At 37.6% G+C, this 13,149-nt stretch overlaps 1 protein-coding gene across 3 annotated transcripts in view; it reads right to left on the reverse strand.

Moving 5' to 3' along the window:
• The window catches only part of NLGN1 (neuroligin 1), a 792,339-nt gene that overhangs the window by 725,212 nt on the left and 53,978 nt on the right, over nt 1-13,149 (reverse strand). For 2 of the 3 annotated variants that reach the window (XM_085635421.1, XM_085635420.1), the window contains exon 2: nt 6,254-7,052. In XM_085635421.1, coding sequence (XP_085491547.1) covers nt 6,254-6,746 — 493 coding nt within the window. In that variant the 5' untranslated portion in view covers nt 6,747-7,052. Of the gene's footprint in view, nt 1-5,775; nt 5,836-6,253; nt 7,053-13,149 lie in introns of all 3 variants that reach the window. The other variant, XM_085635419.1, reaches the window with a different exon arrangement.

Here is a 13,149-nt window from a genome sequence, read left to right on the forward strand (position 1 = left end):
TGGGGTCAGCACGGCGCCGCCATGCTCATGACGGAACCACGCCGTCATGAGTCACGGGCGAGCTGTGCTCATGACGGCGTGGTTCCGTCATGACTCCGCCCACTTGCATTAATCGCCCGCACAGGCGGGGAATCAGTGCCGCGTGGGCGGAGCGGCCGCCAACAGCCACAGCATGACGGAACCACTCCGTCATGAGCACACGGCGCCCGTGGCTCATGACGGTTGTGGTTCCGTCATGAGCAGGGAACGGGTTAACCATATTTGTGAATGTTTATATGGCTTCTTTTAACAACATGTAACACACATATGTGGGAAAAAGTGCCCCTGCTGTCCATGGAACGCAGAGTGACTTACAATATCCTTTTATCACATGGTCCAGACAATTTTTTCCCTTACAATACTTAGTAACACTAACACCCCACTTCCCATCAACCATAAACTCTTTCATATGAAAGAGAAAGTATGTTCACTGGAATAAAGTATTGAAACAGAATGTGCAGTGTGAAAATGAACACAACAAAAAGCAATTATCAATGTGTTCCAAAAAGGTTAGCAGAATCAATTTATTTTGAAGCAGATTACAAAAACTTTAAAACATGTTGAGTATTCAATCTGTCTTGCAATGATCTATGACTTTCAAAAAATAAACATTTTACCATACATAGTTGATCACTATTTATTTTAGGAAAACGGATCACAACAAAAACGCCCAATCTCATTTTGTTGTTTTAACTGCAGCTGAAATGATGTTCTGTTACCAGCCTTTTACTCTGGTTGCTGGTTCTGTAAGCAGGCATTCAAACATCACAAATCTACTTAATACTATATTACAGTTGAGCAGCTACATAAATTCGTTATAACAGGTGATTAGAGACATCACAACTTGAATGTACTAAGGAAATTAAAGGGTAGCTTTTATACACGGATCGCACACTTCTGTGTATCATGTATTACTTTTATTGTTTTATAAATTATCCTTAAAAACTTATTTATGAACCAAAATGCTTTTGTCTAGCCCTTTCCAATATTAAAATAAAGAAAACAGTAAAATTAGGGATAAAATGAAAAAAAAGTGATTCTTCCCCACTATCTACTGGGTACACCAATACACTTACAATCCTGCCACCTACATAGGGGTTTACCATACTACAAACTGGAAGACACATGCCACCGAGTTGTTGCAGAACGACTAGTTCAAAAACAGATGTAAACATATCCATGTGGTAAGACTGAGACAGCGGAGTGGTATTCATTGTTAGTTTAGAAAGAAGTGCTTCCCTCATTAAAAAAATTCATTTCCAGATGGAAGTAGAATATACATTAACAACTGCATGATGCTTGAGCAACAGAAGGATCAATATGAGGATGAGTGAGTGGTATCACTAAACGTGTCTGGTTGTAGTGTATAACCTTGATCCCAATATCCTTCCTTTCTGTATGAGATTGTGTTATCCAAATAGGTTCCTTGACTGTGGTAAGGCCAACAAGTCATATGTCAAAGTGAAGTCAAAAAGCTCTAATTGAAGATAGTGGATGACTCAGTGAGATGATTGCTTACCACTGAGACATGCAGTGATGTTCAGATCATGCGTTTGAGCCCAGGCAAGGCCAGCTCTGGTTTCTGTCCTTCTGGGTAAAGTGAGTACCACTGAATTGGTTAATAGTAATATCTGTCATTTACAGCGCTTAGAAATATGATAAGTGCTGTACGAGTAAGTATATAAGAAACTAGTTAATAATCATCTATTTTATTCTCTTGTGCGGCTTTGTCCTTCGTACTTTTAACATGGGAATGGGGGGACTCAGAGTTTTTGCCCACAAATGACAATGATAGGTTAGAGTTCCCCTATATTGTGGAACTCACCATCTCACACATGGCTTTTCATCTGTGCTTACAATTAAAACATGTTTTCAGAATGGTAAATTTTCACCATTGGAGAGAATATTAGTTGGCATCTAAAATATTTACGGTGTACTTAGGTCGTATGCGCACTGTCAGGGCAAAGCCTAACTATCACTGCACCACAGTAGATTATTTAAGACTAAATGAATTACTTTTCAAAGAATACCATCCCAAAGTAATTGCGCTGGTCAGCACTGTAGCCAGGGTGTCACAGGCGCTAATGGAAGTATACATAATGGGCACCTCTAACCCTAGCTGACAAATGAAAGACATTCTCAACTGGTGCAAGCTGGGCCTGCCCCTCATGGCCTTGGGCCCTGTGCCATCGCCCCTGCTTCAAGAATGACAGTTGCGCGCCTGGTGCCCAGACACTATTCATTGGCGCCTTTAGTTATATATCTCGCCTTCAGACATATTTTTCAATCCGGTGCAGAGTAAGACACAGTGAGGTGCGGAGTTGATGATGAAGTCATGAATCTATATTTATGAGTATGTGAATTTATCCCAGTGTGAGAGGCGGTGGAGGTTGCTGTGCTAATTACATATGGCTGATGGACTGCATAATAACTTCGACTGCAGTGCTGTGCCCTGGATGAAAGCATGTAAATTACTGCAGACTTTCATTCGGTGGGTGTATGACAGCACTCTTTTTAGTGCCTTTGCGTGACATGCTGTGGCCGATTGACAAAAGCATTTATGCATACGGGAACTAGTATTACAGGAGTACTTTTTCCACAATTTTACATGCATTTCAGAATTGACCCTCAAAAGTCAAACTCCCTCTTAACAAAAAGTGCAAAAATGGCACCCACCTTCCTAACTGTGGTAATTGAGTATGAATAGTCCCATTTTATTCTAATTTTAGAAGTTTGCGGCCAATTCACAAAGACACGTAGGAGTAGGTATAAGAATACTACAGGAGTACTACTTTCTTTATTTTGAAAAGCCTTTATGAATATGCCCCTTTGACTCTGGTATTATCACTCATGCCACCACTACACTATGGGCACACTCTTGGTGGAAACTCCCTGTTCTCATTACACTAATGATGTTAAAAAACAATAACATACCTTTGCTTTTCAAAGATTTTGCAATAAGTTGCTGTGGTGTACTCTTGTAGTACTGCTAGCCAGCGGTGACCCGTGCAGGTAAGAGCGGTGGGGCTGAATGGGGGGATTTCGATGGACGATGACGAGGGAAAATTTATTTATTTATTTAATTTCCCCTCATCATTGTCCGTCAAAATCCCCCCTCATGGCCCCACCGCCCTTACCTGCACTGGCCACGGCTGCGGCTAGCTTACTGCTCAATTCCAGGAGTAAATCAGAAGTAATTTTAGCTTAATCCTGGAATTCAGGCATAAATCACCAGCACTTCAATAGCAATTCAAAGGAAAACCTTTGTGAATGTGGCCTAGTGTGTTTTGATGGTTAATTAACAAGTATGTTTTCATTCATATACAATGTGCAGAATAGCAAAGAGGGACTAAAATATCACCACTCCTAATTCATGCGTGCTCTTCTGCACAATAAAACTGAGATTTAACAAAAACATTTTACTGCTAAGAAATGTAAACACTTTCAATTTCATAAAATATCTATCTATGTATCCAAACTACCCTTCAAATGCCATCAACATTGCTAGAGCCAAATGAGCTTGACTATTTTTACATGACATGTTTTGGATAATTTTATTGCATTTTTAATTGCGGATGCATTTATTCAGGTCAACATATTAATGTATTCTCAGTCGTACCAGCTGTAATTTAAAGGAACGTGTTAATATTCCAGAAAAAAAGTGGCATGACCCAAATTACCATTTTGTAATCCCCAAGCAAGACTAAATTGCAGAACACAATAACTTCAACATCCATCTTCTGCTTCCCTGCACTTTCTTTTTAACTATATTGTCAGCTCTTCCCTGGTGCCCACTTTCGTATTCCTGTTTGTAATTGCATTCTTTTTATTTAATTTTAATGAATACCTTTCACTTTTTAGCACTTCCACCATTTTATGTACCATGGCATTGTCTAACACATCAAGTAGAGATGTAATGTTATTCTATTGTTTTGTGTTATATTTATTAATCTTTGTACTAATGTACTGATTAAAACATCCCAAATGGTCTCACAAGTGTGCAATTTTGAAGGTAAATCACAGGCAATTGATGAAAGTGTTAGCAAAGAAAATGTATTTGGGCTCTGTATGAGATTAAAGTGTGGTCGCTAAGAGGGTGGAAGCATGCACAGATTGTTAACAATTTTCTAAGCAGAGCAAGACAAGAATTATATTGAATGAAAGAGGTCTGGAACCAACAGAATAATTACTCAAGGCTCTCCCTCGACATGGAACAGACTAAATAAGGGAAGTTAAAATAGATATCTCTAAGTACTGGATTTGACTGTCTTACATAGATATCTGAATGGCAGATCAATGAATCAAGTCTAGGCAACGTCATAATATCATCACATTCTTCCAAGGTCATTAAAATGCTTATCATCGAGTTTAGCAAGACTAAAACGTTTATAGAAATTTCAGCAGATTATTCCATTTATAAAGCACATAATTTCAACATAATAACAATAGTATTATTAATGTGCATACGTATAAAAACAATGATTTGTCGTATTACCATTAATATTATCTTATTAAGATCACCATATTATGATCACCACCACCAATACCATCATGATATTTTCTTATTATTTTGATTAGATTACATGCAGGAGGTCCTAAAATGAATCTGCTGTAAAAACCAAACATTTAATGTCATATCCACTTTAAAGTATGGAAAGAATTAAGAGATACACATGTTGCAGAAAATAGTGTACTACGTGTACAGATCCCTAAAATAATGTCTTGTTCAGAAAAGTTTAATTATGTGAATGAATTAAATTGTTTGCTGAAAAATTCACTTTCCAAAGGAGGACAATATATGAAAATTCACTTAACTATTTCCAATAGTTTTCTCTGCTGATGCTTCAGTTTATCAAAATACCAAAACGTGGCATTATTCCCAGTGAATGTTACACCATTTTTAAAGTGAATGCAACACAATTGAGCACTGTTCTGTCAACAGCTAATCTCAAATGATGGGTCTTTACTATAATTTAATATGAATTTATGACCTAAACAATAAGACATCAATGAAAGATACGACAGTCAATTAAACATTCAAAGACAAATATTAAATAGATATGTTAAAAATTGTTATGTATTTTCAGCCAATACTTTGCCTACCAATTACACGTTTTATATAATGTATGGTTCTTATAAATCTGCTTCCAATGGAATGTACATAAGATGTGTTCTATGTATTCTTCTGAAAGACTTTCAGTGTTCCTGGAATTCAAGGAAGCAAAGTGGACAATAGGTGCTTCTTGATGACAAGTAACCTATGATATCTATGCAACAGCGTCTGATGTGTTGGAAATGTGCACACATCTCTTAAGGCCAATATATTAGTTATATAAAGGCTGGGTTCAAACATTAGCTGAAACAATGTTCAGTAGTCTCCACCATCGTTTAAGCCTTTGTATTTTCTGGATAATCATATTTGTGCATGCAGTATCTAGCATTAATGATACTCTGCCATTTAGGAGGCTAAAGAACCACATAAACTGATGCCAGTACACCCAGCATATGTTCTTGTTACACAGATGGAATCCCATCTAACTTGGTTTTTAAGTTTAGGAAGGTCATTCTCTTGTCTGGAGGAAAGACTCTTGCATTTAGTCAAGTGTTTCTTCAATGTTGTCACCAAACACAAGTGAGTCCCTGGTCTTTCGCTTACAGTTATAATACACTATCCCAATTCAATTCTGCTTCTTTTTCAATCAGCTATATTTGCCCATTGTGTCACTTCATACATACCTCCTTTTCTACAAATTCTCTTGCCGGGTTTTCTGGCACATTCCTTGGATATTCTTTTGACTGAAAAATGAATAGAAGACTACAAAATAACACGGAGCTCCATCACAGACAGTCGGAGCATGCATCACCACTAGCTAACTTTTTCATTTCCTGCTTTTCTTTTTCTTTTTTTAGGGGAGGGCAGAGTCTCAGCCTGTGGTGCCTGCACATGCAATGGATAGATAATGCAAATTCTGAAACGTCAGTGGGTAGGAATGAGTGTTAGAACCACCTTTCGATGTGATACACGTGCCTTAGAGGAACAAAATGAGCGTGGACAGGGACACTGCAACAGATCCGCACACAAGAAAAGCGGCATGCACAGGTAAGATAGCGTGCAAACAAGAGAAGCCATGCATGCTACTGAGACACATGAATTCATTTTGTTAGAAAGTTTAATTGAAAGAAAGATCTCCTGTTTCTCCATTGATTAACTCACCATCCTCTGTTGGTACGTATATATTTAAAAAGAGGCAGTCTTCATTCTGATCCTGTACATAGGAGGTAACTACATCCAGGTTATTGGTAAACCACACAGGAAGCATGACTTCAGGCAACCGGCCCTCTATAATGTTCTGTGGACAAACAGGAGCAAACTGCGTTCCATTTTTGATCTCAGGCCAAGGAATTGGAGGTTCGGGTGGTTGAAAACGACGCTCCCCTACTGGAGGGGCAGCGTACGGAACACCAAGAAACTGAATAACTGGCCCCAAAATTTCATTGTTAAGTTCCTTCTTGACTCCTCTTATCTTTCCATATGTGGTTGTTACCACTGGGTCTGCATCGTCTAGTTTTTGGCAGGATACAGCTGCAGCTTGGAGCAAAAACCCAAGTACAGAAAGAACAAATGTCACATCCAGCCCTGTGTGTAATCTGCAGGCCTTAATCCCTCTCCATACATAGTCCAGCCATATGTATTGTGGATGTGCCATGGTCCCACATGAGTTGTACAGTTTCCGTAAAGCAATCCTATTTGTTTCCACTTGCACCCAAAGAGGGCATTCAAAGAAAAAATGCCAGGCTTCAAAAAGCAAAGACTGTCACAGAAATTTCAAAAGGCTTTTCACAGGGCTAGTATCTTCCATTGATTTCACACTTATTGAGGCTTCATCTTCACCAAGGGCTATTTGTCAGACTGCAGCCTATTGACAATTCTCTTTTCCACAGTAGCAGTATGAACAGAGAACAAGGAGTCATTTGCTGCAGATAACCGTCTTATAAATCAGCAGTTCTATACCCTGGGAAAAACAAAACAAATCATTAGAATGAAGCGCCTTATATTGGCAGAAAAATAAACTGATACTCTGCACGTTTCTTTGCATGTAGACTTGGGGCATGCTACTGGAGTGCAATTACAATTACATACATCATTTCTGTTAAATATTGGAACCAGTACTTGCTAAGGTTTTTTATTACTTTAGGCATTGTTTGATCTTTGTGAGTTGCCACCCCCCAAACTCCTACCATCACCTCATGTACATGAGATACCCCTTTTGAAAATGAAATGCCCCACCTCATTTTCTACACACCACTCTTATGTTAAAGAGACTTACAATTTCAATAAATACAAAACAAAAATATGATTTTTTTGTGCACAATTGTGATTCCTGTGGCTCAGGAGAATTGAACTTCGCAGACATTACCCAACATTTGTTTAAATGGAAACCCACAACCTGCATTATCAATCATTACACTAATTGAATGTCCTTAATATGCTAATGTAGATCACTGAGTGCAACAAATTAATACTTGCTAACAGCAATAGCTTTTTTCTTGTACTCATGATTTTATTTCCTGTAGCAGCAGAAAAAATAAAATAGAAAAACTCTAATCCACGCCTGACCAAAACATTTGAAAACTTCAGAAAAGACCTGAAACTTATGGTTACAACAAGGCTCACAAAACATGCTAAATCACTCTCTTTGTCTCCCAAAAGAACCTTGCAAAAACAGTCCTACAACAACTACATCACAAAGCACTCTACTAAATATAAATCATCTGGAAATTCATGAGAACTAATACTTGCAACTCTGAAAAAAATCTGAGGTTTGCACATGAAGTTAAGAGTGGCCCTTAGTTAAATAAATGCTAGAGAGACAAATGGGTTTCTGTCGAAATTACATTATACTGATATTCCCACATTTGCTTCTATAACATCTAAGGAGGAAAATATTTTGATTAGCTATTAAAGGGATATATAAAGCATACCAGAGACTTCTGTAATCACAAACAAACTCAGTTAATAAGAAGTTGCTTGCCAATTTTGAGCATCTTCTGCAAACTTGCAAATCACATGTGCTACACTGATTTGTAAAAGATTGTGTGGTTAACAATAGCTTAAATATTAAATGAGGGAAATGTCATTGAACATTTCCTGCACTCACCACCATTGCATGGGTATAAATCATACAGCTAGGTTTTGGATCACTGTAAACATTGTATGGCTACCTGGAACATGAAAGTGGAAATACTTTGGCATGAATTAGTCCTAGATGGACTTAAATCTCAAAGGTGATAACAATTACAGGATAACTATTTAATGCAGAGTTTCCAATCAAATGTGTTATTAAATATAGGGCCCAGAGAGTTGAAACAGCTGACAATAATCAATGGAAAATTACTAAGTAGTAGAGTCTAACTTATAATTGCACTGACTTAAATTATAGAGGAATTCCAAAGTAAATAATAGTGAATCAAGGCCATTTATCAATGTGAAATTAGAAGCAATACACTGTGTAAAATCAAAGAGGTTCAATGTGAGGGGGGAGCAAAGAGAATTGATCGATCAGGCATGCCTTTTCAAAGAAACTATCCAAATACTTAATAAAAGCATAACACACATCACAAATGTATTACATATCACTTTAAGGAAGTTTGTTTCTTTCTTATTCAATACCTCAATCTCCTCTATACAAACGTGCATGTGATTCATAATGGAATGGAAACACTTTGAAACTGGCATCTAGAAGTTAAGTGGGATGATATCTGTGGGTAACCTTTTTGTAATTTTTTCTTCATAATTACAATTGTGTTTACCATTTAAGTCATGCAACACATTCCTTTTTTACACTCATTATGATTCCAGTGCACCTTTAAATGACACTGTTCTTTTTCTGGAGTATTTTGATGTACGTTTTGTTTACTCCAACCTTGTGATAAACTCACTTCCAACAGAGACTTACCACTCAGTCTCATAGATTCAGAATTGCTCAACATCTAGGCGGCTGAACTCATGCACCTTTTTTGAAGCTACATTCAGTTCTTCTAATATTGTGAAATCCTGATACAAATTATACAAGTGCCCTCCTCCTTCCTTTTGATGTTTGGAATTTGTTTAGGAATACATAGAGCAAAGAACATAATTGGAAAGTCTACCATAATTGTATCTACCATAGAACAAATATTGCTGTGATTACAAGTAATGTTTGCGTAGTAGGAACATGTTGAGTCTTCTCTTTTGCTTCCAAAGGTGACAGGATCTAGAACCAGCAAAACTTCAAGCACAAACCCCAAACTTTTCAATTAGGATGTTTCAAGAAAGGCATGCATTGTCCCTAGTGGGCCACTAATTATTATTCATCCCTGTCTCTTCTGGAGGTTAACAGCTGGGACCAGTGGCCTGCCTAAGAACTCAGCATGACATAAACTTCAAGCTGTGTGTGGACATCTCCCCATTTGCTTCTGTTCTAGCACTAGCCTATTCTTCTTCCCTTTTGTTAGCAGTGAAAATGACAAATGCCTAGATGTACTTGAATAACTCCACAACCCGATTGCGCTCCTGTGTACAGAATTAAGGGCCATACTGTGATCAAGCTGTACGCAAGACAATTCTTTACCCCACAATGACACCGTTCTGTCAGACTTTTCCAGCCTTCAGCCAATGTACTGCTGAATTAAACTCATACTTTGAACATTACCAGACCTCAAATACTGCTAGGCTGCCTCTCATATTGTTATCTCTGGCCTTCACCAACTGAACTGTAATGCTTGCTCAGTTTTCAGTATTACAAGCAAGAAGAGTGTCCTGCACAAACAGTTTTCACCATTAGAGCCCCCAACCCATACATGGTGTCAACATAAATACATGCACAAAATGCACTTTTGTAAGTAGCAGGTGCACAAACACCGATGGTGCAGTTACCCTTCATCATTTTCAGTACTCAGCTTGCCCGTACCCTGGGTTTCTTAATGGATAAAGGGTGCTGCTGCTGCTATACCAGCAGCATATCTTCACTTTTCTGTACAGTTGGGCTACACAACTGTAGATGGTGCAAATGCCACTGCTCTGCAACGGAATAACTAGTAAGGCTTTATAATTAATTTTGACTGCAGAATGGGGGTCATGTCGTTACTTTTAAGAGTATGTGTAGCAATAATCACCAAGACAGGCAACGCAGAATGTTGTCCTCATTCAACTCCAGTCCTCTGGGAGAACTGTTAATCAGTGGTCTTATGGGAACACAAGTCAAAACATTAAGAGCATTTATGTGGTTCTGAGAATTGAATCAATCCCACATTGTGGAATATCAAGAGCCCTTGAAGCTGCTAAATAACTTATATGTGTGCTCTCTTAATAGAAATATCCGCACATCAGCATTTACCCCTTCATTATTGAGAACCTGGGCCACTGCCCATGCACAGGATATTTTGGAAAGAGACTTGGAATAGAATTCCAACAAATGAGATGTGGTTGTTCTCTCGAGACCTCAGACTTTAATAGTCTGCTAACATCTATCCATGTACTCTGGTAATGAGCATATAATAAAATCCATATGTAGTTTTGATCGGAGAAAGCTTAAAACTGTGAGGCTGTGGATTTGTCTCCTTGAATACTTGTGAGAATTTGTCATTTTATTTTACTGTTTGCATCACACTGTGAGACTGCATACACCATGTATCTTTTCCTGGACCTATATAAAGTTCTTGGAATTCATGGTTGTAACTACCATTTTTTGCATAACAGGATAAGCAACACTGGTCAAAAAGTCCCATGTAGTTAACTGTTCAAAACTGGCATATTTTGTGATCTGTACATCACACGTTTAAATGTCAGCAGTTCCAGTCCAGCCTTTCATCCAAAAAGGTAAGAATACCATTAAATTGAGGTACATGAATATATAGTATTTGCACTGATGAGGATGAGGCAGAAACTATGTTATGAAACTCCTGCATAAAACACATTATTGGTGTTTATTATCTTCTATCTGAGCATATTTCAAAGTAGTTCTCCAATGGTCATATTTGCAGAATAGATGCTGAAGGTGAAAGGCTCTGTCACGTCTCCAGTTATAGCAGACCAAATTAGATCCTTCTGAGGAATCAACAAAAAAAATTTAAAACAACTTGGGTGATGATAAAATCTTGTGTGAAATTCTTGCAATCTCAGCCACTGGTAATTACTTTGGGCCAAATCTCAGTACATCATGTTTGTGCTCACTGCATCACTACTAACTGGTACCAAACAAATGCTGAGACAACTGACAGTTTGTGTTCCCTGTTCATCATCCTGAATCCCCCCTTTTTTTTATGGGTTTTGGTACATACTTAAATGCCTTGGAATGTTTCTCAATAACCCACTCCCCTGTGATGATCATGAAGCATTACATTTCTGATCCAATTTTGATACACTGGATTTTTTATTAATTGATTTAGCATCCATGACTGTAGATGGGAAGAAAGAAACATGCATAGGCATAGCATTCTAAACAGAGTGAAAAAATGTCATAGATTTTACAGATGCCTGAACTTGTCTTCCAGTGTTTCTGAAAGAAATAGTGAATTTATTTTTATATATAAACAAACGAGAATCAATATTCAATGATAATTACAAATATCTGAATTCTTTAACTGTTAGTCAAGAACAAACAAGGGATCGGGACTTTTATCAGCCTTCTTGCCTGAGAAAGTGGTAAAAATAGTCAAATAAAACAGGTACAATATTATACCCTAACAGGTTTCTACTTGAGAATCCTGCAGTAATTTCCAGCTTCTTTGAATCATGAACTGCAGTACCTAAGCCAGGAATTAGAAGAAGGACAGGAATATTCATAAATGTTTGGAGTAAAAAAAAGGTTATGATGAAATCTTTACATTAAAAACTCTGGGGCAGATTCACAAGCCCATTGCGCCACTTTTGCGTCACTTTTAAATGGGAAAAGTGATGCACAAATGGAGCAAGGTGCTTGTAAATCTGCCCCTGTCTTCATAGAAAGCCTTATTTGTAAAGTATGTTTGATATAGACTGGCTTTATACTGAACATTTGAATAACACAATGGGTTCTTGATTACGAGAACATGATCTTATAGACATGTTTTCACATGCAAAATTGAAGTAGTAATTTTAAAATATATCTACTCTCTTATTTGAATCAAAATCTATTTTAAGTATTTGTGAGTTTGCTAAAAGTAGTTATTCTACGTTCAGGTTTACAAATGAGTGAATCGCAGTAGAATAAAAAAAAACACCTGAAGCACACACTCTCATTGCATTATGCGTAATTCAATGTAATCTTCACATGTCACACATCAGTCTTGGCCACCATGGCCTGATAGGCCACTTTACTAGCACATGGAGGAGTACAGCATTTGTGTGTACCTGTTTGGGCTAGGGAACATTACATACACAATGTGAAGCTCTGGCCGAGATGTCCCAACAAATGTATTATTCATCACACTTTGATTTCCGAGTAATCTGTTACTATTCATGCATGCCAGTGTCCTCCTCTATATTATCCAGTAATGTGTTTGCTGAGCTCATATTAGACTTATGGCACAATAGTTTTAAATGAATAAATCACAACTCATACACTCCAACAAATAATATGATTGTTTCCTGCTCATTCTCACCTGTGGAATGTTTTTACACTTACCGGTCACATGGGCAAATATGCAACCATTGGAAGGTATGGATGGGACAGAAACAGGTTTGTGAACTCCCAGAAATAAATACATTTGTGAGTGGTCCCAAACCTTGAATGTCCACTCCCTTCTCCAGTAATAGATACAACCTATAGGTAGACCTATGTGAAATACAGTTTTACATTCATAACAAAAAATTATACTTGCATATGTCTGTCAAACATAAAAAGAGCTAGAGTAACATGTAAAAGCATAATGTCAGATCGCCTAGCCTCAGAAAAAGCTGATCATTCAAGATTCATGAAAATGGAAATTTCCTCAGGATATTTTCTCAGCTCTGGGCTCATAAATATATTTCTTGTTTTCTGCAGTGCTCCTGCAGCTTTAATTTAAAATCTGTATCATACAGTTTTGACAGATATGTGAATTTTGGATTACTGCAATTCACACATCTCTCAAAACAATCAGCAGTAAGAA

This window comes from Triturus cristatus, chromosome 11 (genome assembly GCF_964204655.1).
Source record: "Triturus cristatus chromosome 11, aTriCri1.1, whole genome shotgun sequence".
In the NCBI taxonomy this organism is placed as follows: Eukaryota; Metazoa; Chordata; class Amphibia; order Caudata; family Salamandridae; genus Triturus; species Triturus cristatus.